At 39.7% G+C, this 26,109-nt stretch overlaps 1 protein-coding gene across 3 annotated transcripts in view; it reads left to right on the top strand.

The window, feature by feature from the left end:
* The window catches only part of hck (HCK proto-oncogene, Src family tyrosine kinase), a 92,358-nt gene that overhangs the window by 31,167 nt on the left and 35,082 nt on the right, over nucleotides 1-26,109 (top strand). For all 3 annotated transcript variants that reach the window (XM_034172109.1, XM_034172108.1, XM_034172110.1), the window contains exon 2: nucleotides 18,719-18,855. In XM_034172109.1, coding sequence (XP_034028000.1) covers nucleotides 18,727-18,855 — 129 coding nt within the window. In that variant the 5' untranslated portion in view covers nucleotides 18,719-18,726. The remainder of the gene's footprint in view (nucleotides 1-18,718; nucleotides 18,856-26,109) is intronic.

The raw sequence follows: 26,109 nt of genomic DNA, 5'->3' as shown, positions 1-26,109 counted from the left end.
CCATATGTACATTGGTAGTGTTAATTTAACACTGTCAGTTTTACTTTTACACTGGTGATTTTACTGTGTACAGTCTGTCACACTGTAGCTGAAATTCTATATCTTCGTTTGAAGAAAATTTGTCTGTGTTCCACACCACCATGAAGCCGTGACTTGTGATACAACAGACAAAAGTAGTACTGTACACAGTTCATCCAATCACAACCACAGAAATCTCCTTCAGAGGTGTTGTGGGTGTTTTGATGGTTTCCCTCGCTGCTTTCTTTCTTGCACTATCACTCAGTTTGGGAGGTGACATGGCAACTTGTGGGTCCCATGACAACGCTTCCGTGGTGGTGCTGAGCAAAATGGGAGCAGCACAACAAAATCTCATTGAATGGGGAAATGATACATTTCAAAACAGCATGGAAATGTTCATCCATCCATCCATCCATCAATTTTCTTCCTCTTTATCCGGAGTCGGATCACGGGGCCAGCAGCTCAAGCAAAGCTGCCCAGACCTCCCAATCCACACACACCTCCCCCAACTCCTCCGGGGGAACCCCGAGGCGTTCCCAAGCCAGCCGAGAAACGTAGTCCCTCCAGCGTGTCCTGGGTCTTCCCCGGGGCCTCCTCCCAATGGGACCTGCCTGGAACACCTCTCCAGCGAGGCGTCCAGGGTGCATCTGGAAAAGATGCCCGAGCCACCTCAGCTGGCTCCTTTCGACATGGAGTAGCAGGAGCTCGATTCTGAGCTCCTCCTGAGTGACCGAGCTCCTCACCCTATCTCTAAGGGAGCGCCCAGCTACCCTGCGGAGGAAACTCATCTCAGCCGCTTGTACTTGGAAATAATCATTTAGGGGGAAAAAAAGCTGATTTACAACATTAATATTTTATAATTTACTAATACATTATACTGTTAAATTTACATTTTGCTCTGCATGGTATTTATGTATTTTTTTTATTGTATTACAGCATTATTTTTTTATTGTATTACAGCATTATTCTGACAGCCACAGCTGCCAGGTATTTTTATTTTCTTGACATGAAAACAACTCCTTTAAAAAACACACACACACACAGTGGTTGCACATGATCAGAATGTGTCCAAATGTTCTTATGCTTCATGTGCCACCAATGTACATATTTAAATCATGTAAATCAAGCATACGTATATATTCATTTATTTATTCATTCATTAGTACAAGTTTTGGTGGATTAGTGGTTAGCACTGTTGCCTCACAGCAAGAACGTCATGGAATCGATTCCCACCTGTGGCCTTTCTATGTGGAGTTTGCGTGTGTTTCCTCTGGGTGCTCCGGCTTCCTCCCACATCCAAAGACATGCAGGTTTGTTGGATTGGAAACTTTAAATTGTCTGTGTTTGTGCGGATGTGAGTGTGTTTGTTTGTCTATATGTGGCCCTGCGACAGACTGGTGTCCTGTCCAGGGTGTACCCCAACTCACGCACTATGACTGCTGGGGTAGGCTCCAGCTCCCCCGTGACCCTGAATTTGAGTAAGTGGTTGAAGATGTGTGAGTAGTGCAAGTTTAAAATCCTTCTTTTTCTTTTTTCTTTTTTTTTTTTCTTTTTTTGGAAAGCTGTTACTGCTGTGGTGGAGATCATGTGTTGCTTGGTTGCGTCTTCTAATTTTGGAGAGGAACTCACAAAGGAGGTGAAAATCTGCAGGCATATCTTCTAATTTTGTTCCACTTTCACATCATTTTTGTCCACCGAAGATACAGCTCGTCGGCAGCTCTGCCTATGGGTGACTGTGTGTCGAACAAATCAGCCCGATGCAGACTGTAAGACTTTTTTATAGCTGTCTGGCGACGCTGACCCTCGTTTGATCAGACAGCTAAAGAGGAACAAGACTGGAAGCCAAAAGAAAAAGGAAGAAAGTGTGTTAACACCACACACGTGACATTAGCAGCGGTACAATTTCCTGTGACATTTTCCATCACTCTGTGGTACCAGGTCAGCATAGTAACAGATAATGATATTGTGTGACTGAAGAACAAAAGAGGTGTCAAACAGCCATTTCTGCCAAAGTTTTGGGACATCTAAAATGTTTGTACAGTGTTGTGTATGAAAAGTTGTAAACATTTATGCTGCACAAACCAAGAAATGTTGATTGAAATAACAGTTGACACAAAGCTCAATCCTAAAATCACAGTAGGTCTGTTATGTAATAATTAATCAAACTACACAGTGTTCTCGAAAAATAAGAATTCCTTCTCTCGGTGCAGTGATCTCCTGTCATCTGAAATGAGACATGACACATCCTGAATTGGTTTGTTCTCTTTGTGTGATTTTTGGCAAGGACACGTGAGTTGGATCCAAAATATGAACATTATTGGAGTTTATGTGGTGTAGCAGCAACCACCAGGAATTGGCTCCATCCCTGTGTGGTGTTTTACAGTGGAAACATTTAAATCTACGATCATGAAATGTGATCCATCAAAACATCCAAATTACTGCTGCCAGAAAAGTGCAATAGAGAGGGGCAGGACTTCCAAAGAGGAGGAAGTGTGAGGTGATGGGCACTCAGTGTGCAAACCTCTTCCAAGACTGAAAACTTACCCTGTGCAAAGTTACAGTAAACGTCATGGGTCTGCCCCTTTTTGTGGCTCCAACCTCAAACACAGTTGTTTCCATTCATGGTGAGACCTGACTGTCTCTCTCATTTTTATGTCCGTCAACGAAGGTTCTGTTGACACGGAGGTTCTGTTTTAACCCCTGTTTGTTTGTCTGTTTGTGAACAGCCTGGAACCCACAATTTTTCATATATCATTATGAAATTTTTACAGAAGATTCATGTCCTGATAGGCAAGAATTGATTCAGTTTTCAAGTTCATAGGGCAAAGTCTGAAAAAATCTTGGAAAATTGGAAAAATCCTTATCCTTTAACACTGAACAAATTTTCAAAAATTCATAACTCGGTCAAGAAAGATTGAATTTTTTACATATTTGAGAGCATTATATGAGATAGTATCCTTTATCAACTGACAAAGTTTGATATTGGTCTGATCTTCAGAGGCAATTTTAGACTTCCAATTTTAGGGGTGCTTAGCACATTTTTTAAATTTTTAAAATCTACATGTCCAGAAATACGATTTCCCATGATTTCAGAGTGAAAACATTGCTTGTAAAAGCTGCATTCATTGTCAAAATGATAAAAAAAAAAAAAAAAAAATGCATATTAGCAATGGATAACAGCCCATACATAAAATTCCTGCATTCTGGTGCAGTTTATGTAAGAAATAATTTAATCTCCTAATGTGGTGAGGGCAAATAGTAATTGCAACTTAGGAGCAGGTCCAAAATATTCAGAGGCTGAGTAAAGTATATATCCTTGTTTTTAAATTAGTCTTATGAGCCTATAGTTACTGAAGATTTTTTTTTATTTCATCTTAACAGATTATTATGTCATAGTACTTAGTACAGAACACTCACCCTGGTATCACTTTTCAGTTACATTTAGACAGTTTTAGACATTACTTAGATTGTGTTTTAGTTTTGGCAATTCATTTATTTATTCTACAAACTGATTGATGTCTCATTTTTCTGGCAGCATGCACATCCACGTTGCAAGTTATAAAAATACAGTAGTTGCAGTTGTTATGATCAGTGAGGTTTAGTGCCGTGTGCAGGAGGACCTGGTTTAGCACAGCTACAGCAGCACTCCACTATAAGGCTGGATGGAGAACACAGATGGTATACTGCACATAAATGGGTTCAGGATAAGAAATATATGAATATGAATTATTTATTGAATTAACAGCAAAGCATAGAAAGGACAGACAAGATCTAATGAAGTCCTTAAAAGTAAGAAAAATAAAAATGTATGACTTAAAAGTCAGAATTCATACCAAAATACCAGTAACACAAGACACCTCCACAGTCTGATAGACATATTCAATTTCCACTTAGCTTCACTTTCCATCCTATGCTATTCTCAATGTCCATATCTACTATCACATAAGGTCTATAGAGTGCACAAACCTCACCTGAAGCTTTTTTTGCTTTTGAAAAAAATGCTCTGATATCCATCACTGCACTGCAGGTTTGCCACTTACTGCCAACAAATAAAAATACAAAATGAGTTTTATGATTTATGCCTTTTTAGCAGGAATTTAAATTATTCACTTATTATCATGCTGTGCATTAAACTTTGTGGTAACGTTTACTGTCTTAATTCTGAAATGCTTAATTAAGGACCTTAACTAAGCATTTAAGGTCAGATCTGTGTACATGGTATTTGATGTAGCTCCCATTAACAAATTTGTATTTGTTAATGGGAGCTACACAGATTGAAGGGCGAGCACCATTTAGTAGCTGACAAGAGGATTTAGTTGAAAAAAAAAACACAACACTGAATCAGTCTTACATTTGACCACGCACAGCGTGCACTAATTTGTAGAGCAATATATTGTTTTGCGATAGCTAGCTAGGTGAGTAAAATAAGCACTTTTCAGAAAGTTGCACTTGCTCTTCACATTCAGAGACATAAACTGTGAATAAATACCTCGCAAATGTGGCAGTCGCCTGGCAATCACTTGACAGCGCGGCTGTGCGAGGTTACCACCAGAGCTCACAGGACAGCTCCTCTGCTAAATTAGCGCCACCCGCAGCAGTACCACGCGACACAAACACATGCCAGAGCAGACGCAGTTGCGGACGGGGAGAGAGAGATGAATGTAGGTGCGCTTCTTGGATTGAACCATTTGCCCAAGAAGGGGAGATGATCAAATTACTGTGTTCTTGTAATACATATTTTGGCATGATGCTTGAAATAGGTTGTTTAAAAAATAGTAGTATAGAAGCATATATACGAGGTCTCTTAGATAATAAACCGACCCTTTTATTTTTTTTTTAACTATATGGATTTGAATGACATGCGATTACACCAATCATGCTTGAACCCTCGTGCGCATGCGTGAGTTTTTTCACGCGTGTCGGTGACGTCATTTCCCTGTGGGCAGGCCTTGAGTGAGATGTGGTCCCGCCCTCTCGGCTGAATTCCTTTGTTTCACACGCTGCTCGAGACGGCGCGCGTTGCTTTATCAAAAATTTTTCTGGACCTGTGAGGAATATCTGAGTGGACACTATTCGAGAAATTAAGCTGGTTTTCTGTGAAAAGTTTAACGGCTGATGAGAGATTATGGGGTGTTTCTGTCGGTGTAAGGACTTCCCATGGAGCGGGACGTCCTGCAGCGCTTCCAGGCGCTGTCGTCGGCCTGTTTCGAGCTGAAAACATCCTAATTTAAGGCTTAATTCACCCAGGACATCGTGAGAGAACAGAGAAGATTCAGAAGAGGCCGGCATGAGGAATTTATGCGGACATTCCACTGTTTAAGGACATTTTTTTAATGAAAGACGTACTCGCAAATTCGCCGAGTCGTTTCCGTGACGACTCGGCAAATCTGTGTGCGCCGCGACAGGAAAAACACGTCCGTGTTGAAAACCATTTGTAGAATTCAGGTGGCTTTTAATGGCTTTCAACAAGTGAGTAACTGAGAAATTGTTTAACAGCTTGGGCATGTTCCAACTTGCCCGTTAAGATTTCCAACGGAGGTGTTTTTCCTGCCGCGACCCCCCGCGGTCGGGTCCAGCCCGACATGCGACTCTGCCCGCACGTTCTTTCATTACAAAATGACTTACTGCGTCAACAGAGCCTGAAATGTGGAAGTTTTCAACTTGAAACGGCGAGACGCTGCCGCCTCGAAGCGCAGCTCGCCGTCAGGCGCCGTGGACCGTCCTTAAAGCGACACTACCAGACCAAAATCTCTCATCAGCCGTTAAAATTTTTACCGAAAACCAGCTGAATTTATTGAATGGTGTCCACTCAGTTGTGCCTTACAGTTTTGAAAAAATTTTTATCAAACAAAGCAACAGTCTCTGAGCCATTCCTAAACAATGAAAAAAATCGACGAGCGGGTGGACAACTCCTCACTCAAAGACTGCCCACAGGCGAATGACGTAACCGACAGGCGTGAAAAAACTCTCGCATGCCCACGAGGGTTCAAGCATGTCTGATGTAATCACACGTGATTCAAATCCATATGGTTTTTGAAAAAAATAATAAGGTCGGATACTTTTCTAATAGACCTCGTATATACAGTAGTGTTCAGAATAATAGTAGTGTTATGTGACTAAAAAGATTAATCCAGGTTTTGAGTATATTTCTTATTGTTACATGGGAAACAAGGTACCAGTAGATTCAGTAGATTCTCACAAATCCAACAAGACCAAGCATTCATGATATGCACACTCTTAAGGCTATGAAATTGGGCTATTAGTAAAAAAAAAAAGTAGAAAAGGGGGTGTTCACAATAATAGTAGCATCTGCTGTTGACGCTACAAACTCAAAAATATTATGTTCAAACTGCTTTTTTAGCAATCCTGTGAATCACTAAACTAGTATTTAGTTGTATAACCACAGTTTTTCATGATTTCTTCACATCTGCAAGGCATTAATTTTGTTGGTTTGGAACCAAGATTTTGCTTGTTTATTAGTGTGCTTGGGGTCATTGTCTTGTTGAAACACCCATTTCAAGGGCATGTCCTCTTCAGCATAAGGCAACATGACCTCTTCAAGTATTTTGACATATCCAAACTGATCCATGATACCTGGTATGCGATATATAGGCCCAACACCATAGTAGGAGAAACATGCCCATATCATGATGCTTGCACCACCATGCTTCACTGTCTTCACTGTGAACTGTGGCTTGAATTCAGAGTTTGGGGGTCATCTCACAAACTGTCTGCAGCCCTTGGACCCAAAACAAACAATTTTAATCTCATCAGTCCACAAAATATTCCTCCATTTCTCTTTAGGCCAGTTGATGTGTTCTTTGGCAAATTGTAACCTCTTCTGCACGTCTTTTATTTAACAGAGGGATTCTTGCAAATAAATTAGCTTCACACAGGCATCTTCTAACTGTCACAGCACTTACAGGTAACTCCAGACTGTCTTTGATCAGGCTGGAGCTGCCATTCTAGTTATTCTTCTTTCCATTTTGATTGTTGGGAAAGTGTAGGTACACGGACCCACAACAGGGGGCGCAAATGAACGGACAATGGAGTAGGTCAAATAACAACACTTTACTGTTGTGAATGTGCACAACAAATACAACAGATTACAACAATAGACAAAAGTCAATTTACAAAGGTGTCGTGTGGGCAGGCTCGAAGATAGGAGACGCCTGTCCAAAGCAGAACCGGAACCACACGATTTCCTCTGCCACCAGACCCCGGGAATACTGGAGCCGCCAAGTCCCGAACTCCCAGGTGGCCACTGCCTCCGCGTGTCAGACCTGGTACTGCTGGCGAGGAACAAAAAGCAATTAAATGAGGGCGCGTTTGCACCCAGGAATCCGTATAACAGGAAAGCTACCTCCACCTCTCGTTGGAAAAGTAGTCCACGAAAAAACGCACAAAGTTATAATGAATACTGTCGAACAGTTAGCTGAGGTACGTTACCTTCCAGGTAGAACGATATCTCGGCAAAGAGGTGGAGGCGTCGTCCTGCTGATATTCCCCTGCTGATCAGATGATGGGTAACAGCTGTTGCAGGTGATGCGTGACAGCTGTCACCCTGGCTGCTTCTGTGAGGCGACTGCGCCCTCTCGTGCCTGAGGCCCGCACTTCAGGCAGGGCGCCCTCTGGTGGTGGGCCAGCAGTACCTCCTCTTCTGGCGGCCCACACAACATTGATGGTTGTTTTCCATTTTCTTCCACGTGTCTCTGGTTTTTTTTGTCCATTTTAAAGCATTGGAGATCACTGTAGATGAACAGCCTATAATATTTTGCACCTGCGTATACGTTTTCCCCTCTCCAATCAACTTTTTAATCAAACAACGCTGTTCTTCTGAACAATGTCTTGAATGTCCCATTTTCCTCAGGCTTTCAAAGAGAAAAGCATGTTCAACAGGTGCTGGCTTCATCCTTAAATAGGGGACACCTGATTCACACCTGTTTGTTCCATAAAACTGACGAACTCACTGACTGAATACCACACTACTATTATTCTGAACACAACTGTATATATTTTTAGGGGTGCTTAAAATATATTTTGGGGTGCTTGAGCACCCCTAAAAATAGGCAAACTCCGCCCCTGTTGATCTTGATTACATATTTTGTGGTAATTTAAATTTAACACTGAAAACCAATTTAATTAATGTATAATATCGTGTTGCCCGTGGGGATAGACTGGGTAGTGTTTATAAACTAGGTAGCTCACATTTCTGTGGTAAGTGTGGTAATAAAATAAGCAAACCTTGTATAATGAGTTGGAATAGTGAGTCCAGAATGTTTTTATAACCTTAGACCTCAACAATTTTTAGAAGAACTCAACCTTTTTAATTTCCTGTTAATTATGTAATTTTTTAATTCATTGCCATCTTAATGTATTTAGAAACTCTTTAGGTTCTTGTTATCATACACACTACTATTTGTTTTTAATTTCTACTTCTATTTTATCATTTGATTTTTAAATGGACCACAATGGAAATAAGTGTTTTCACTTTGTTGTGTCATCCATGTATTTTTAACACATTTACAATTATATTATGTACTTACATTGAACTTAAAATCACTCACGCTTTTAATATAAAGCTGACTTACCACCCCCTGCTGGAATGGCACGAGTCCAGAAAGTAGTTAGCAGCACCCACACACGCACGCACGCACAGCTACTGTAAGCAGGTGATTTTAATTTGACAAAGACAGTGGCTGAAGATATTAAAACCACAAAACATTTCACTCATGGTTCCAACATGAAACTTAAGTCACTCATGGCAACTGCAACATGAGACCTATCTAAACTGACTAAACCAATTGAGCTACAAAACACAATAAATCAACACTGTTACATGAACACGAACAACACTGTTAAACTAACATAAAACACAAAAACAACATTTAAAAGCTCAAAAACCCAAACTCCAATGGTGCATTGCAGTACAGCATCCATTGTTTATTGGTTGGTTAAAACTGCTCATTTTTCCAAAAATATTTGTCCTTTCGACTGTTCCTTTAAGCAACATTCATCCTTGACCCAAAATACATAAACATGGCAAATGGCAAATCGCAGCTCTCCTCAGTTTTTGCATGATCTAAGCCAAGCCCACACGCGCGCGTGCGCACACACACACACACACACACACACACACACACACACACACACACACACACAGATGCCACTTGGCTATTATATATGGCTATTTTACATTATAGATTTTACATTATATCTTAATCAGACATGCCCCATCACTCTCACATATGAAAGTGAGGTGCAGACTGGCACTCACTATCGCCTGACAAATTTTGATCCGGAAATCATGCAATTTGTGAATTTTATGGCCATTTGAATTTAATATTGAAAATCCCTTTTGGTGTACTTTTTGCACTATATCTCAATCAAAAGTGTCTCAGTCACTCTCATTTTTCTATTATGGATTTACCTACACCACCAAAATTGGATGGAGGTTCTAATTTTATTCCTTTTTGTCGATCTTCCAGTTTTCAGTTGGAAACCAAGTGCTAAAAAACAATGACAAATTGTGTATGGCAGAGAGAACCAATGTTCTGTGAAAATTATCTGAAAAATAATGCAGAAACCAAAAAAGTTGAAAAATAAACAACACCACAAAAAAAGCTCAAGTTGAAGTGCATGAATTAAATACATACTCCTGACATTGGATCACATCTAATTTAGCTTATGAAAAGACATTTCTAATAGGACTTTAACCATGAAATTGTTTTTCAATGTAAAAATTTGTGGAATTGGAAACTAGTGTTGGTGGAGTTCTGCACTCTATGAGCAGAGTGTTCTAGATTTGTGTGAAAATTGGTTCACTTGTAAAACAGCCTGTCATACAAAGTAAAAATGCATGTTTTAAATGTCATAATAATTCAAACTTTTGCAGGTGGTTTCACTAACATTAACATAACATCACTTTGAGCAGGTAAAATCAGTTAATCAGTGAAATCACTTGCTGGAGTGGGTGGTTGCACAGAAAGCCTGCACCCTCTCAGCCCTTTCTGGAATGGTTTGAGACCTCTGCTTTAAATTGTCCGTAGGTGTGCGTGCAGGTGTGAATGTGTTTGTTTGTCTATATGTGGACCTGCGACCAACTGGCGTCCTGTCCAGGGTGTATCCTACCTCACACCCTATGGCTGCTGGGATAGGCTCCAGCCCCCTGTCCCTTAACTAGAGTAAGCGGTTGAAGATGAGTGAGTGAGTTGGATTGTTGGCACTATTATGCCGTCTCTTTAGCTAGGCTGGTGGAAACAGTCTGAGCTGTACACCAGCCAGTCACCAGACACTTAATGCCATAGTGTTGATGTTTTAGTGCTTTTTCTCTGTGTGGTGTGAAAGTTGATCTACAATGAGAAATAAAACACAACTTCTGCATGACCTCACAGACTCGCTGTCTGTTCTGACTGTCTATGTTATACTCTGAGTATTTGCATGTTGATATACTCATAACCATAACCATCCCAAAGACGTATCGTTATCTTTGGCTGCTTTCAGTGATGCCGGTATTTGGTTAGACTCTTTCTCTCCGATTGTTCTGTCTGAGTTATTTTCATTAGTTACTTCATCCAAACCATCAACATGTTTATTAGACCCCATTCCTACCAGGCTGCTCAAGGAAGCCCTACCATCATTTAATGCTTCGATCTTAAATATGATCAATCTATCTTTGTTAGTTGGCTATGTACCACAGGCTTTTAAGGTGGCAGTAATTAAACCATTACTTAAAAAGCCATCACTTGACCCAGTTATCTTAGCTAATTATAGGCCAATCTCCAACCTTCCTTTTCTCTCAAAAATTCTTGAAAGGGTAGTTGTAAAACAGCTAACTGATCATCTGCAGAGGAATGGTCTATTTGAAGAGTTTCAGTCAGGTTTTAGAATTCATCATAGTACAGAAACAGCATTAGTGAAGGTTACAAATGATCTTCTTATGGCCTCGGACAGTGGACTCATCTCTGTGCTTGTTCTGTTAGACCTCAGTGCTGCTTTTGATACTGTTGACCATAAAATTTTATTACAGAGATTAGAGCATGCCATAGGTATTAAAGGCACTGCGCTGCGGTGGTTTGAATCATATTTGTCTAATAGATTACAATTTGTTCATGTAAATGGGGAATCTTCTTCACAGACTAAAGTTAATTATGGAGTTCCACAAGGTTCTGTGCTAGGACCAATTTTATTCACTTTATATATGCTTCCCTTAGGCAGTATTATTAGACGGTATTGCTTAAATTTTCATTGTTACGCAGATGATACCCAGCTTTATCTATCCATGAAGCCAGACAACACACACCAATTAGCTAAACTGCAGGATTGTCTTACAGACATAAAGACATGGATGACCTCTAATTTCCTGCTTTTAAACTCAGATAAAACTGAAGTTATTGTACTTGGCCCCACAAATCTTAGAAACATGGTGTCTAACCAGATCCTTACTGTGGATGGCATTACCCTGACCTCTAGTAATACTGTGAGAAATCTTGGAGTCATTTTTGATCAGGATATGTCATTCAAAGCGCATATTAAACAAATATGTAGGACTGCTTTTTTGCATTTACGCAATATCTCTAAAATCAGAAAGGTCTTGTCTCAGAGTGATGCTGAAAAACTAATTCATGCATTTATTTCCTCTAGGCTGGACTATTGTAATTCATTATTATCAGGTTGTCCTAAAAGTTCCCTAAAAAGCCTTCAGTTAATTCAAAATGCTGCAGCTAGAGTACTGACGGGGACTAGAAGGAGAGAGCATATCTCACCCATATTGGCCTCTCTTCATTGGCTTCCTGTTAATTCTAGAATAGAATTTAAAATTCTTCTTCTTACTTATAAGGTTTTGAATAATCAGGTCCCATCTTATCTTAGGGACCTCGTAGTACCATATCACCCCAATAGAGCGCTTCGCTCTCAGACTGCAGGCTTACTTGTAGTTCCTAGGGTTTGTAAGAGTAGAATGGGAGGCAGAGCCTTCAGCTTTCAGGCTCCTCTCCTGTGGAACCAGCTCCCAATTCAGATCAGGGAGACAGACACCCTCTCTACTTTTAAGATTAGGCTTAAAACTTTCCTTTTTGCTAAAGCTTATAGTTAGGGCTGGATCAGGTGACCCTGAACCATCCCTTAGTTATGCTGCTATAGACGTAGACTGCTGGGGGGTTCCCATGATGCACTGTTTCTTTCTCTTTTTGCTCTGTATGCACCACTCTGCATTTAATCATTAGTGATCGATCTCTGCTCCCCTCCACAGCATGTCTTTTTCCTGGTTCTCTCCCTCAGCCCCATCCAGTCCCAGCAGAAGACTGCCCCTCCCTGAGCCTGGTTCTGCTGGAGGTTTCTTCCTGTTAAAAGGGAGTTTTTCCTTCCCACTGTAGCCAAGTGCTTGCTCACAGGGGGTCGTTTTGACCGTTGGGGTTTTACATAATTATTGTATGGCCTTGCCTTACAATATAAAGCGCCTTGGGGCAACTGTTTGTTGTGATTTGGCGCTATATAAAAAAAAAAAATTGATTGATTGAATTGATATAGAGACATGCACACAGATATTGACACTAGAGGAACTCAACAGGTGGCTATTTTAGCAGTATGGTTTGCCACAGAGGACATGAAAGACGTTACTGTGTTAAGCCATTTTTACCCTGCATATTAGCAAAGCAGTAATATCAGGGGATTTTTTTTTTTTTTTCATTCTGTGTGTGTGCGTGTGTGTACACAAGATAGCTTCCTTCAAATCTGGTGGGAATATTCCTTAGATAGATATCTTGAGGTCTGTCTGAAAGCACCCTTTTTTGTACATCTCAACAACCCAGAAGCCTAGATGGATTATCTAAAGCATATAAAGATCAGCAAAATATTTTTTATTGATTGAGATGAATGACTTCATAAGGAAATCACACTGAAGTCATATGATGATGTCATACATAGTCGCCAACACAGACATATGTATATTTGCTTTTACATTTATATCATGGGGTGTAGATCGCAAAGGGTATGCACCATTCCTCTGATGCCTTTCTTTTTTTTTAACAGTTGTCCCAACACATGTAAGGGGTCATACTGTGGAAAATTCTTTTTAATCTACCTTCTACAGTACAACATACTTTGATCTGTTACTGTAACTGTTTAACTGTTGAGTATATTGGGTATGAACTTTAATATCTGTTTTTCACTACCTGGTGACCTATTTTAGTTCACCACAAAGTGATGCAGTGTTACCTCTTTAGCCCTGTACTACCACTCACATGCTACATGTTGCAGCTGGGGGACTGTTTGGTTTCTGCTGTACAGATGTCTGTCAAAACTGGAAATTTATAAGAAACACAAATGCCTGCAGATACAGCATATGCAAGCATGTAGACTCACAGTGTGGCACTCAGCCAGGGTTAGCCAGTATAAAAAACACACAGTCATTCCAGTGGTACCCATGGATCCTCCGAAGAGACCAAGTACCAAAGACATCTAATCATTACCTTATGTCACTAGTTAAGCCCAAGTCTCACAGCCATACAGCAAGACATGAAACACCAGGACTCTCATAGTGCAGCAGATAGGCAAAATGATATATATATATATATATATATATATATATATATATATATATGCAGCCGTTATGCCATATTTTTATGCATTTTGTGTTTTTGGATACATTAAGGGTAAAACTAAGTGGCAAGTGAAGTCAGTTTTTTCCTGTCAAAAGTAAATTTTGTGGATGTCAGTGTCAGTGTATTTATTTCTCACAACAGAGGAAAGGTGGCCCAAAAAATTGTTATTAGTTAGAAGACTACCCCTTCCAACTGAAGAGCATGTGTTATGTCTTCTCCAGACTATCAGCTATTTCAATCAATCAATCAATCAATCAATCATATTTTATTTGTTAAGCGCCTTACAACAACCTAAGTTGACCAAAGCGCTGTACATATAAAAATCGCATTTAAAATATAGTTAAAAAGAGGAACACATTCATTTTATTCCCAAGTCTAAAAAGACTAAGTATCAAAAGCTCATCTAAACAAATACGTTTTGAGTTTTGTTTTAAAAAGGGGTAGATCTGAGATGGCACGCAAGTCAAGGGGCAGCGAGTTCCAAAGTTTAGGACCTGCTACTGCGAAAGCACGATCACCCCACTGTTTGCTTCGAGACCTGGGCTGCTCCAACAAGTAGAGCTGTGGAGATCGTAGAAATCTGATGGGCTGGTGAAGAGTCAGAATCTCACATAGATATGCAGGTGCGAAGCTATTTGATAACATGACTCGTGTGTCACATGCACCTGGGGCACAATGAATCGAGGCACAGTGAATCAGTCTAGAAAGTGATTTACGAAGCCCCAGTATCAAGTGGATGAGAAATATTACTTGTAGCTTATACATTTATTTTTCCATGAATTATTTCTATAATTTGTGTATATAAACAACTGTTTTCACATTTGAACAGAAATGATGACAGTTGTATTTATAATAGTTTATAAAGAACTATATCACTATATAAGACACTCACACATTACATAGCTGGTTTGCTGGATTATAGTTTGTATATGCATTAGTATATATTTAATAATTTTGAAGAAATCTTTATAATGATGCATTTCTTTCATTATATTCTAAGTTGATCAAAGATTTTAAAATTGATTTTAAACACCTGTAAATTTCACTTGGGGAGAAATAAAAAATACAGCCTTATAAACAATAACTTGCTGTATTAAATCCACAATAGAATGACCTAAACTTATGCATAATGTGTTTATACTGCTACAAAACAACATTTCTGATCCACTGTGCCCCGGTTTCCCCTATGTGATGGGAGGACCCATGAATAATTTTTGCCAGGCTTTTCCTGAATATTATGGTAATGTGCAGTCACTTAGTCCAGCATGCACACGAACAGGAGTCCTCTCCCTCTTTTCTCCTCTCTTGCAGGAGCAATTTGAAGGGGAAAAAACATGTCTTACCCTTTATCATTTGGTGGAAAAATGCATTACATAAACCAATCAAAAGCAACAACCCCACATGGATTAATCAACAATCCTATGTGGGGGTATTGCTAAGGGGAAAAAAGCCACCAACGACAAACTGAGGTGCTATTTGTAAATAGTTGTACAAAAAATTCCTGAAGCATGTCTTGCATTTTAATGTAAATAATTGCATATAACTTTGTTGTTTGCTGCATTTGTACATATGTTTTTTGTGATTTACAATTTATATTTGCATTCTAAGCTGTAAAAATGGTTTGTTACACATGTTTGTTGTTTTCACAGTAAAAAAAAACAAACTTTTTTTCTATTTGGATTTTTTGTTTTGTGTGAATTTAGGTCCATTGTGTTAATATGCTATGTCAGAATGAAAGAAAAACTGTAAAGTCACACAGGTGAGACTGTCCTGAAAAAAAGACACAACACAAAACAGTTCTTTCAGGTATATTTGTAAGGTACAACCAAAAATTGTCAAAAACGGCCAATTATACCCTGGACTCCAGAAGGTTAACTCAACCATTAATTTGCATCACTTTTTACCAGCAACTTTTTCACTTTTGACCCGTGTATAAACTGAAATTGACCCTTATCATCATTTTTGTTGTTTTTAACACCATAAATTCAAAACATTTCGTCACAAACTATACCTTTTAGGTATCTTTATGATCACACAAATAATATGGTTTACCTTTCAACTATCTATTAATCGAGTATTCATTATTCTGAATAATTGATAGAATACTCGATTATTCAGTAATCGAGTATTCTATTGATTATTCTGGTGATTAATCGAGTAATCAAAAAAAAAGCTAATTTCATTTCATTAATTTACGTAAGCTTAATTAATACCTGACAAAGAAAATAATATGTCAGTTTAATGAACAACCAATTCAACTCCTCTTAAAATAAGAATTTTTATTGGCAGACTTTGGTGGTATAACTTAACTGGTAGCTGCTTCTTTAAAGAAAGAAAAGGAGTCCATTTAAGTGGCATTGGCATATTCTGGGTTAATTTTAAAGATGACCAAAAGACTTAAAACATATTGTCATATTAGGCCTGAAAGAAGTTTCTGTTGGAAGTATTTTAGACATAGGATTAGCAGGTTAGGGGCAGCACGGTGGCTTAGTGGTTAGCACTGTTGCCTCACAGCGAGAAGGTCAGGGGTTCAATTCCCGCCTGTGGCCTTTCTGTGTGGAGTTTGCATGTTCTCCCCGTGTTTGCATGGGTTTCCTCCGGGTGCTCCGGTTTCCTCCCACATCCAAAAACATGCGGGTTAGGTGGATTGGAATCTTTAAATTGTCCATAGGTGTGCATGTGGGTGTGTCTGTGTTTGTTTGTCTGTTTGTGGCCCTGCGACAGACTGGTGTCCCGTCCTGGGTGTACCCCGCCTCGCACCTCTATGACTGCTGGGATTGGCTCCAGCCCCCCACGACCCTTAATTGGACTAAGCGGTTGAAGATGAGAGAGATTAGCAGATTAGGTGAATTAGAAACTTTATCATTGTCCAGGTCCCCCTTGTAAAAGAGAGCTTGGTCTCAGTGGGACTAACCTGGTTAAATAAAGATTAAATTAAAGTAGGAGAGTTTTGAGAGGATTTAGTGCTGCTATAACAGACTGATGCAGAAGGTGGCAGCAATGCAACAATAAGGATGCCGGCTGCCATTAAACACCACAGAAGAGAAGAGGGTACGTTTGGTTTATATTGCAGAAGCACGTTTTGAGGTCGGAGCACATTTCTGCATTCACAAAATGCCCCAAGAAACCACAAAAAAGTACTTGCTTTACTCATATTTGTTGTCAGTCTGGCTAAATTGTCATACTCTGACCCACTGATTGGGCAACAAATCTTGTTTCCTCAGTAGAGCGAGCGTGAGGGTGCTTTTGTGAACTGAATAACAAATAATTTGTAGATACTTAACGATACCCGTCCCTACTTGCAATCACTGATCTAAATTAAATCTAAATTAAATACTTTTGTGAACATGACATTAACATTACCTGTTGGATTCGCTTGGCAGGCTCGATGCATCCAGTGAATGTTTTCTGCTCAGGTGCTGTGTAGCATGGAAGAAGTGCTGTTATGGAAAGCTAATTCTGTGTTGCAGTTTTTCTTTCAGTTTAATTGATAATGGTCCGACACGTTCGACAATTTCTGACATTTTCTCTGTGGGTTATTTTGTGCTCCCTGCCACTCACCGTTTTCGTCTCCGCCTGTCTCCATTTTACATTTCCCACTTCGCATGCACTTTACGGCAATGCAATGAGACCACACTTTTTTCATTCAACATTCGGCCCCTGTTGGAAGCTCTTGTTTATTACAGCCCTCCCAACACAGAGGCACCCTGAGAGCAGCCGTAAAGCCAGCTCTCTATCAATGACAAAGCTCCGGTCATGCGGAGGTCTTGAAAAATAAAGTCATATTGAGTTATGGTGTTGATTTATAAATACCGATAGAATAACTCCATTAACAACAAACAAATTCTAGATAATCCCTGTCTGCTCACATTTAAAATGCGTAGAATTTAACAAACGCAATTAAAAAAATCAACGTCTATAAATGCAGAGAATATATTCAAGAGAGTTTTAGGCACTAGATTTTAATGCTGTTGTCCGTGGAGCCTGAACAGAGTGTCTGAAATGCATTTGTCCTGTCGTGACGTACTGAGATTACATCATCATACCCAAAATGCACTGCGGGGCACAGCATGTGCTCACAAAACCTTAAAAATTAGCACATTACTTTAAAACTAAACTAACTAAAACATATATCTGATATTTTTACTTTATGAAACTTCAGACATGACAGTAATTTTAAATAACTTGTCCAAAATTAGTTTGGTTAAAATTTGAACCATAAGTTAAAAATGTATGCCTCTGGATGACTTAGGTCATATTGCCAGCATACCGGTATGGTGTTAAAAGAAATGTTGTTTTTTTTTTCTTTTTTCTTTTGGGGCTGTTTGTCCTTTGTTTGCAGAGGATTGAGATGCTTTTTATACAAGCAGTTTTCTTCTGTTTGCAAAGGTTATAACTATGCATCTGTTACAAAACTTTTAACAGGTGGGTGCTGAACTAATTTTAAAAATGCTTGTCGCTGTTCAGCTTTGTTTATTTTGTTTATCGGTTTAAAAGTTATTGGACAAAAGTTAATCGGAAGATAATTGGTCCGATAATGTTTTTTAAGTTATCTAAAAAGATAATCCGATACTGAAAACATTATCTTCGATAATTATCTGTTATCGGATTATCGGAAGTGTGCCCACCACTGGCTGCGCTGCACGCGAGGTGTACTCGGCTCCACCAGCGGTCAACTCGGCATGTGGTACAGCTCAGAAAGTGGCGAACGGGCCAATCAGAAGTTGGCAAAATCACGTACCATATAATAATTTGAAAAGCAACCCCCTTTCCTCGACTTTCTCTGGAAAAATCTTCCCGAGACGAACGGTTAAAATGTACCCCCTTTCATGCAGCCCCATTATGTGTCTGGAGTGGGGGGGCCGGGGTATATACATGGAGAATGGGGCACAGGTGGCCTTAAACCAGAGATCTTCTGCCTGGGAGGCAAGCATGCCACCATGGTGCTCCCTTTCAACATGTATAGTGAATAACTTTCACTTGTCTCCACCTGATGTAAACAAGCATCCATTCTTGAGTCTCGGGCAGTTACATGTGACATGTATCATGCATCTGTACAGATGTTTCACAGATGTAATTTAATGTCTCTTGTCTTGCAGGCTGCACCATGGGCTGTGTGGGCACAAAGGAGACGGAGCCTGTCGGTAAAGGGATGGGCAATGATGAACTGCAGAACCGTGCACAGACGGCCCACTACGTCAAAGACCCCACCACAGGGAACTTTGCAGGCAAAGCTGTAAGCAATAATGACAAAAATAAATAACTGACAAAATTATCCAGCTGTTTGGTGGTCATCAGGTGTTTTTTGAGAACATGAAAGAAGTCGCATACTGTCCCACTCATAAAATCTCCTCAACTCATTTAGCCCTCTCAGATTAACATGACAGCACAGGTCAACATGTGTTAGGTGACCCGTGTTAATTATCATCTACTCTTGCAGGTGTGGTGAAGTGTGAGTTTGACCAGTACCCCAACACAATCATTTCAGTGTTCAAAATCAATCAATCAATCAATCAATTTTTTTATATAGCGCCAAATCATAACAAACAGTTGCCCCAAGGCGCTTTATATTGTAAGGCAAGGCCATACAATAATTATGTAAAACCCCAACGGTCAAAACGACCCCCTGTGAGCAAGCACTTGGCTACAGTGGGAAGGAAAAACTCCCTTTTAACAGGAAGAAACCTCCAGCAGAACCAGGCTCAGGGAGGGGCAATCTTCTGCTGGGACTGGTTGGGGCTGAGGGAGAGAACCAGGAAAAAGACATGCTGTGGAGGGGAGCAGAGATCGATCACTAATGATTAAATGCAGAGTGGTGCATACAGAGCAAAAAGAGAAAGAAACAGTGCATCATGGGAACCCCCCAGCAGTCTACATCTATAGCAGCATAACTAAGGGATGGTTCAGGGTCACCTGATCCAGCCCTAACTATAAGCTTTAGCAAAAAGGAAAGTTTTAAGCCTAATCTTAAAAGTAGAGAGGGTGTCTGTCTCCCTGATCTGAATTGGGAGCTGGTTCCACAGGAGAGGAGCCTGAAAGCTGAAGGCTCTGCCTCCCATTCTACTCTTACAAACCCTAGGAACTACAAGTAAGCCTGCAGTCTGAGAGCGAAGCGCTCTATTGGGGTGATATGGTACTACGAGGTCCCTAAGATAAGATGGGACCTGATTATTCAAAACCTTATAAGTAAGAAGAAGAATTTTAAATTCTATTCTAGAATTAACAGGAAGCCAATGTAGAGAGGCCAATATGGGTGAGATATGCTCTCTCCTTCTAGTCCCCGTCAGTACTCTAGCTGCAGTATTTTGAATTAACTGAAGGCTTTTTAGGGAACTTTTAGGACAACCTGATAATAATGAATTACAATAGTCCAGCCTAGAGGAAATAAATGCATGAATTAGTTTTTCAGCATCACTCTGAGACAAGACCTTTCCGATTTTAGAGATATTGCGTAAATGCAAAAAAGCAGTCCTACATATTTGTTTAATATGCGCTTTGAATGACATATCCTGATCAAAAATGACTCCAAGATTTCTCACAGTATTACTAGAGGTCAGGGTAATGCCATCCAGAGTAAGGATCTGGTTAGACACCATGTTTCTAAGATTTGTGGGGCCAAGTACAATAACTTCAGTTTTATCTGAGTTTAAAAGCAGGAAATTAGAGGTCATCCATGTCTTTATGTCTGTAAGACAATCCTGCAGTTTAGCTAATTGGTGTGTGTCCTCTGGCTTCATGGATAGATAAAGCTGGGTATCATCTGCGTAACAATGAAAATTTAAGCAATACCGTCTAATAATACTGCCTAAGGGAAGCATGTATAAAGTGAATAAAATTGGTCCTAGCACAGAACCTTGTGGAACTCCATAATTAACTTTAGTCTGTGAAGAAGATTCCCCATTTACATGAACAAATTGTAATCTATTAGACAAATATGATTCAAACCACCGCAGCGTAGTGCCTTTAATACCTATGGCATGCTCTAATCTCTGTAATAAAATTTTATGGTCAACAGTATCAAAAGCAGCACTGAGGTCTAACAGAACAAGCACAGAGATGAGTCCACTGTCCGAGGCCATAAGAAGATCATTTGTAACCTTCACTAATGCTGTTTCTGTACTATGATGAATTCTAAAACCTGACTGAAACTCTTCAAATAGACCATTCCTCTGCAGATGATCAGTTAGCTGTTTTACAACTACCCTTTCAAGAATTTTTGAGAGAAAAGGAAGGTTGGAGATTGGCCTATAATTAGCTAAGATAGCTGGGTCAAGTGATGGCTTTTTAAGTAATGGTTTAATTACTGCCACCTTAAAAGCCTGTGGTACATAGCCAACTAACAAAGATAGATTGATCATATTTAAGATCGAAGCATTAAATAATGGTAGGGCTTCCTTGAGCAGCCTGGTAGGAATGGGGTCTAATAAACATGTTGATGGTTTGGATGAAGTAACTAATGAAAATAACTCAGACAGAACAATCGGAGAGAAAGAGTCTAACCAAATACCGGCATCACTGAAAGCAGCCAAAGATAACGATACGTCTTTGGGATGGTTATGAGTAATTTTTTCTCTAATAGTTAAAATTTTGTTAGCAAAGAAAGTCATGAAGTCATTACTAGTTAAAGTTAATGGAATACTCAGCTCAATAGAGCTCTGACTCTTTGTCAGCCTGGCTACAGTGCTGAAAAGAAACCTGGGGTTGTTCTTATTTTCTTCAATTAGTGATGAGTAGAAAGATGTCCTAGCTTTACGGAGGGCTTTTTTATAGAGCAACAGACTCTTTTTCCAGGCTAAGTGAAGATCTTCTAAATTAGTGAGACGCCATTTCCTCTCCAGCTTACGGGTTATCTGCTTTAAGCTACGAGTTTGTGAGTTATACCACGGAGTCAGGCACTTCTGATTTAAAGCTCTCTTTTTTAGAGGAGCTACAGCATCCAAAGTTGTCTTCAATGAGGATGTAAAACTATTGATGAGATACTCTATCTCACTTACAGAGTTTAGGTAGCTACTCTGCACTGTGTTGGTATATGGCATTAGAGAACATAAAGAAGGAATCATATCTTTAAACCTAGTTACAGCGCTTTCTGAAAGACTTCTAGTGTAATGAAACTTATTCCCCACTGCTGGGTAGTCCATCAGAGTAAATGTAAATGTTATTAAGAAATGATCAGACAGAAGGGAGTTTTCAGGGAATACTGTTAAGTCTTCTATTTCCATACCATAAGTCAGAACAAGATCTAAGATATGATTAAAGTGGTGGGTGGACTCATTTACTTTTTGAGCAAAGCCAATAGAGTCTAATAATAGATTAAATGCAGTGTTGAGGCTGTCATTCTCAGCATCTGTGTGGATGTTAAAATCGCCCACTATAATTATCTTATCTGAGCTAAGCACTAAGTCAGACAAAAGGTCTGAAAATTCACACAAAATGTGTTCAGTGTCCATCAATCGTGTCAGCAACTTCTACAGTATTGACGTATACTTACCTCTCACTTAATTGTTGGTAAATGCAGTCTCTTTAGCTGTAAACCAGTAAGCCATTGTGAAGCTGGGAAAAGAAGGACAATCAACCAGAGGTATTCCACAAACACTAGGCATAGCCAATACAACAATGTAGAATGTCCTCAAAAAGAAAGAATTGGTGTACCATTCAAGAGACAGAAATCAAATCAGCTAAACAAAAAAACACAACAGCAGATGACAGAAATATAGTGAGAGCTATGAATAAACTGCCCAAAACAACATACAGTCAACATCATAGACAATCCATCACAGAAGGGTTCAGGAGCAGAAATATGGCTGCAGATTTGGACCCAGGGCTTGACCCAGGGCTTGGCCTGCTTGCCCAGTAGGGCACAAGTCTACCCACTGCACAAGCAGGATTGGGTTGTGGTGCAGTCATCATATCTGCAGTGCCCTCATGGGGTGGAGCCTTGATGCTAGGCTGTTTGGGGAAGGGATGAGGAGGTGCCCTCCAATAGCTTTGAGTGGCTTTGACATGTGCCATTGTTCTCACCATCTTGTGGTGGTCTTTGCTGTCATGAAGGTGGGGGATGACAGGCCCCTTGACAGCCATATCTCTGGCTCTCGCCTAGGGATGGGTATTGGGAACCGGTTCTTTTCGAGAACCGTTAAAAAATTATTCGATCCACTGACATTAATAGCCTTTATGCTTAACGATTCCCTTATCGATCCTTCAGAGCAGCCGTTGTTTTTGAGGGTGTTTGTCAGGAAAATGATCATTTCTCTACGTTTATTGCAAACCCTGCAGTGGATCTGTAATCATCCACTTCTGCAGTGGCTCTGCTTTGAAGCTTGAAGCAATGAAGCAGTGCTCCGACCCGTTGCTTCATTGGTTCTTTGCTTTGCTGCTTTTCAGAAGTGGCAAGTCTGCTTCTTAACCCCTTTCAAAGCCATTAAAATATGCCAATCGCAAGTCACCTTTGTGCGGATTAAAGTCACTAAATGGTACTCCTGTCTTGTTGCTAGAAAGAAATGAGAATCATCCTCTGTTCCATTCGCACAGCTCCAAACACTGCACGGCTCTCTGCCGAGTCAAGTTAGAAAGATAGAGTCTGGTCGGAATTAATATCGTCAAAGCAAATCACCGTTTAAATCAAATTACCTCTTTCCAAATGTTGTAATACAAACAATAAACTGAAATCGATCAAAACTTGTTTTTTTCCTCCCAAAATGAGACGTCCTGCGCTCACGTGTAGCAGCCAGCTGAGCTCAGCTCAGACGTATGGAGAGACATTCATGACAAAATGTCTGAAAGAAAAATGCTTTTGACAAAAACTACAGATTTTATTTCTATTTATGTCCAGAGACCAAGGATCCAGTGACAAATTTCATATTTATTTACTTTAAGACTCAATAAAATATTGTTGACATAGAAAACCTGTAAAGCCTACTTTTATACACAGAAAATTCACAAGCGGTATCGATAAGGGAGTCGATAAGGAATCGGATCGATAAGCGGAATTGATAATTGCATCGGCATCGATAAAATCTTATCAATACCCATTGTGCTAGATGGAAAGGTTTTCCAAAAATACGTTGACAAATAAAAATAAGGTATTTTGGTCTTCCTGTGACTGGTGGGTGTAAATCATTAAGGTGTCTCTTTCTGTGACCAAAAGGGGCTTTAAAGACTATCATGTAAATTCAAGTTTGAAAGAGTGTTTGGCCTGAAGTTAAAGAAAAGAAAAGAAAAAAATGATAACAAGTGTAAACACAGTGAAAGCACAAAAAGACATGAAGGCTCATTGTGTTGCTGCCACCCGTCAGTGGAAGTCAGTTTGGCTGTGTTTTTTTAGACGTTCCATGCTCCTGCAGCTGGGTGTGAATTTGCATAGTGGCCAGATGTGGATGTGTTCTTTTCTTCGTATCTGTTCTTTAGTGGTGTGGCTCTGCTGGCTACTGCTTCCTCTGTGCTGACTGTAATGTCTCTTTCACCCTCAATGAACAAAGAGGAAGTGACAGAAGCAGAACGACAGAAATGAGGCCAAAGATATAAGATCAAAACTACACTGAGTGTACAGTTATTAGGCAAGTTAGTATTTTGACCTGATCATTTCTTTGCATATTTTCCAACTCCAAGCTACAACCCCAATTCCAGTGAAGTTGGGACATTGTGTAAACTGTAAATAAAGACAGAATACAATGATTTGCAAATCCTCTTCAGCCTATATTCAGTTGAATACACCAATTTAATGTTCAAACTGAGAGACTTTTTTGTTTTTGTGCAAATATTTGCTCATTTTGAAATGGATGCCTGCAACACGTTTCAAAAAAAGCTGGGACAGTGGTATGTTTACCACAGCACACTTTTCCACTTTGCCTCTGTCCATTTCAAATGAGCTCGGACCCAGAGAAGGCAGCGATGTTTCTGGATGTTGTTGATGTATGGCTATCGCTTTGCATGGTAGAGTTTTAATTTGCACTTGTAGATGTAGCGAGGAACTCTGTTAACTGACAAGTGTTCCTGAGCCCACACGGTAAGATCCTTTGCACAATGATGTCAGTTTTTAATGCAGTGCTGCCTGAGGGATCGAAGGTCACGGTCATTCAATGTTGGTTTTTGAACTTGCCATTTACGTGTAGAAAGTTCACCAGATTCTCTGAATCTTCTGATTATATTATGGACTGTAGATGATGGAATCCCTAAATTCCTTGCAATTGAGCGTTGAGAAACATTGTTCTTAAGCTTTTGGACTATTTTTTCACACAGTTGTACACAAAGTGGTGATCCTCACCCCATCTTTGCTTGTGTGAACGGCTGAGCCTTTTGGGGATGCTCCTTTTATACCCAATCATGACTAGGGTTGGGTATTGAGAACCGGTTCTTTTCGGTATCGTTAAGAAATGATCCATTGACATCAGTAGCCTTTTTACTTAACAGCTGTTGTTTTTGAGGGTGCTTGTAAGGAAAATGATAATTTCTCTACATTGATTGCAGACCCTGCAGCAGGTCTGTAATCAACTGCTTAAATCTTATCAATACCCATCCCTAATCATGGCACTCACCTGTTTCCAATTAACCTGTTCACCTGTGGAATGTTCCAAACAGGTGTTCTTTGAGCATTCGTCAACTTTCCCAGTCTTTTGTTGCCCTGTCTCAAATTTTTTGAAATGTGTTGCAGGCATCCATTTCAAAATGAGCAAATATTTGCATCAAAACAATATAGTTTATCAGTTTGAAGATTAAATATCTTGTCTTTGTGGTGTATTCAATTGAATATAGGTTGAAGAGGATTTGCAAATCATTGTATTCTGTTTTAATTTACATTTCACACAACATCCCAACTTCATTGGAATTGGGGTTGTATATAAACCTGAATGTTTATTGGATTTAAGCATTCTCAGGTGACATGCATTTATGTAATGAAATGAGGGAGGGTGTGGCCTAAAGTTATCACCATATATGAAGGTGTACATAATTTTTAGGCTGCTACTTTTGGCTAAATGGGCAAAAAAAAAAAAAAATAGATTTGACAGATGTTTCAGCGAGATACAACATTCTTGAAATCAAACACGATGCTCAGAGACATGGTTATCATAAGGAAGGTTGAAACATGACCACCACTTAACAAGACTCAAAACTTGAAACATAAAGAGTGGGCCATTAACCAGATGCGGTTTTTGGTACAGGTGAGCCAGGCAGTCGCCTGGGGTGCATTTTTTCATGACACATATGGGGGTGGCACAACAAGCACTTAAAAAAAGATTTTTCTTCAAGCAGTGATACAGGAAAAGGTGCATCATTCAAGAAGGCCATGTTTTTTGGACAACGTTCCATCATATGCATCTACGTTTTCCACTACTTCATTTAATAATTCATTATTATCAGGTTGTCCTAAAAGTTCCCTGAAAAGCCTTCAGTTAATTCAAAATGCTGCAGCTAGACTACTGACGGGGACTAGAAGGAGAGAGCATATTTCACCCATATTGGCCTCTCTTCATTCTCTTCTCTTCATTGGCTTCCT

The sequence above is a fragment of the Thalassophryne amazonica genome, chromosome 6 (genome assembly GCF_902500255.1).
Source record: "Thalassophryne amazonica chromosome 6, fThaAma1.1, whole genome shotgun sequence".
NCBI lineage: Eukaryota > Metazoa > Chordata > Actinopteri > Batrachoidiformes > Batrachoididae > Thalassophryne > Thalassophryne amazonica.
Note: the sequence above shows the minus strand (reverse complement) of the source record. Positions and strands in the feature narration are given on the sequence as shown.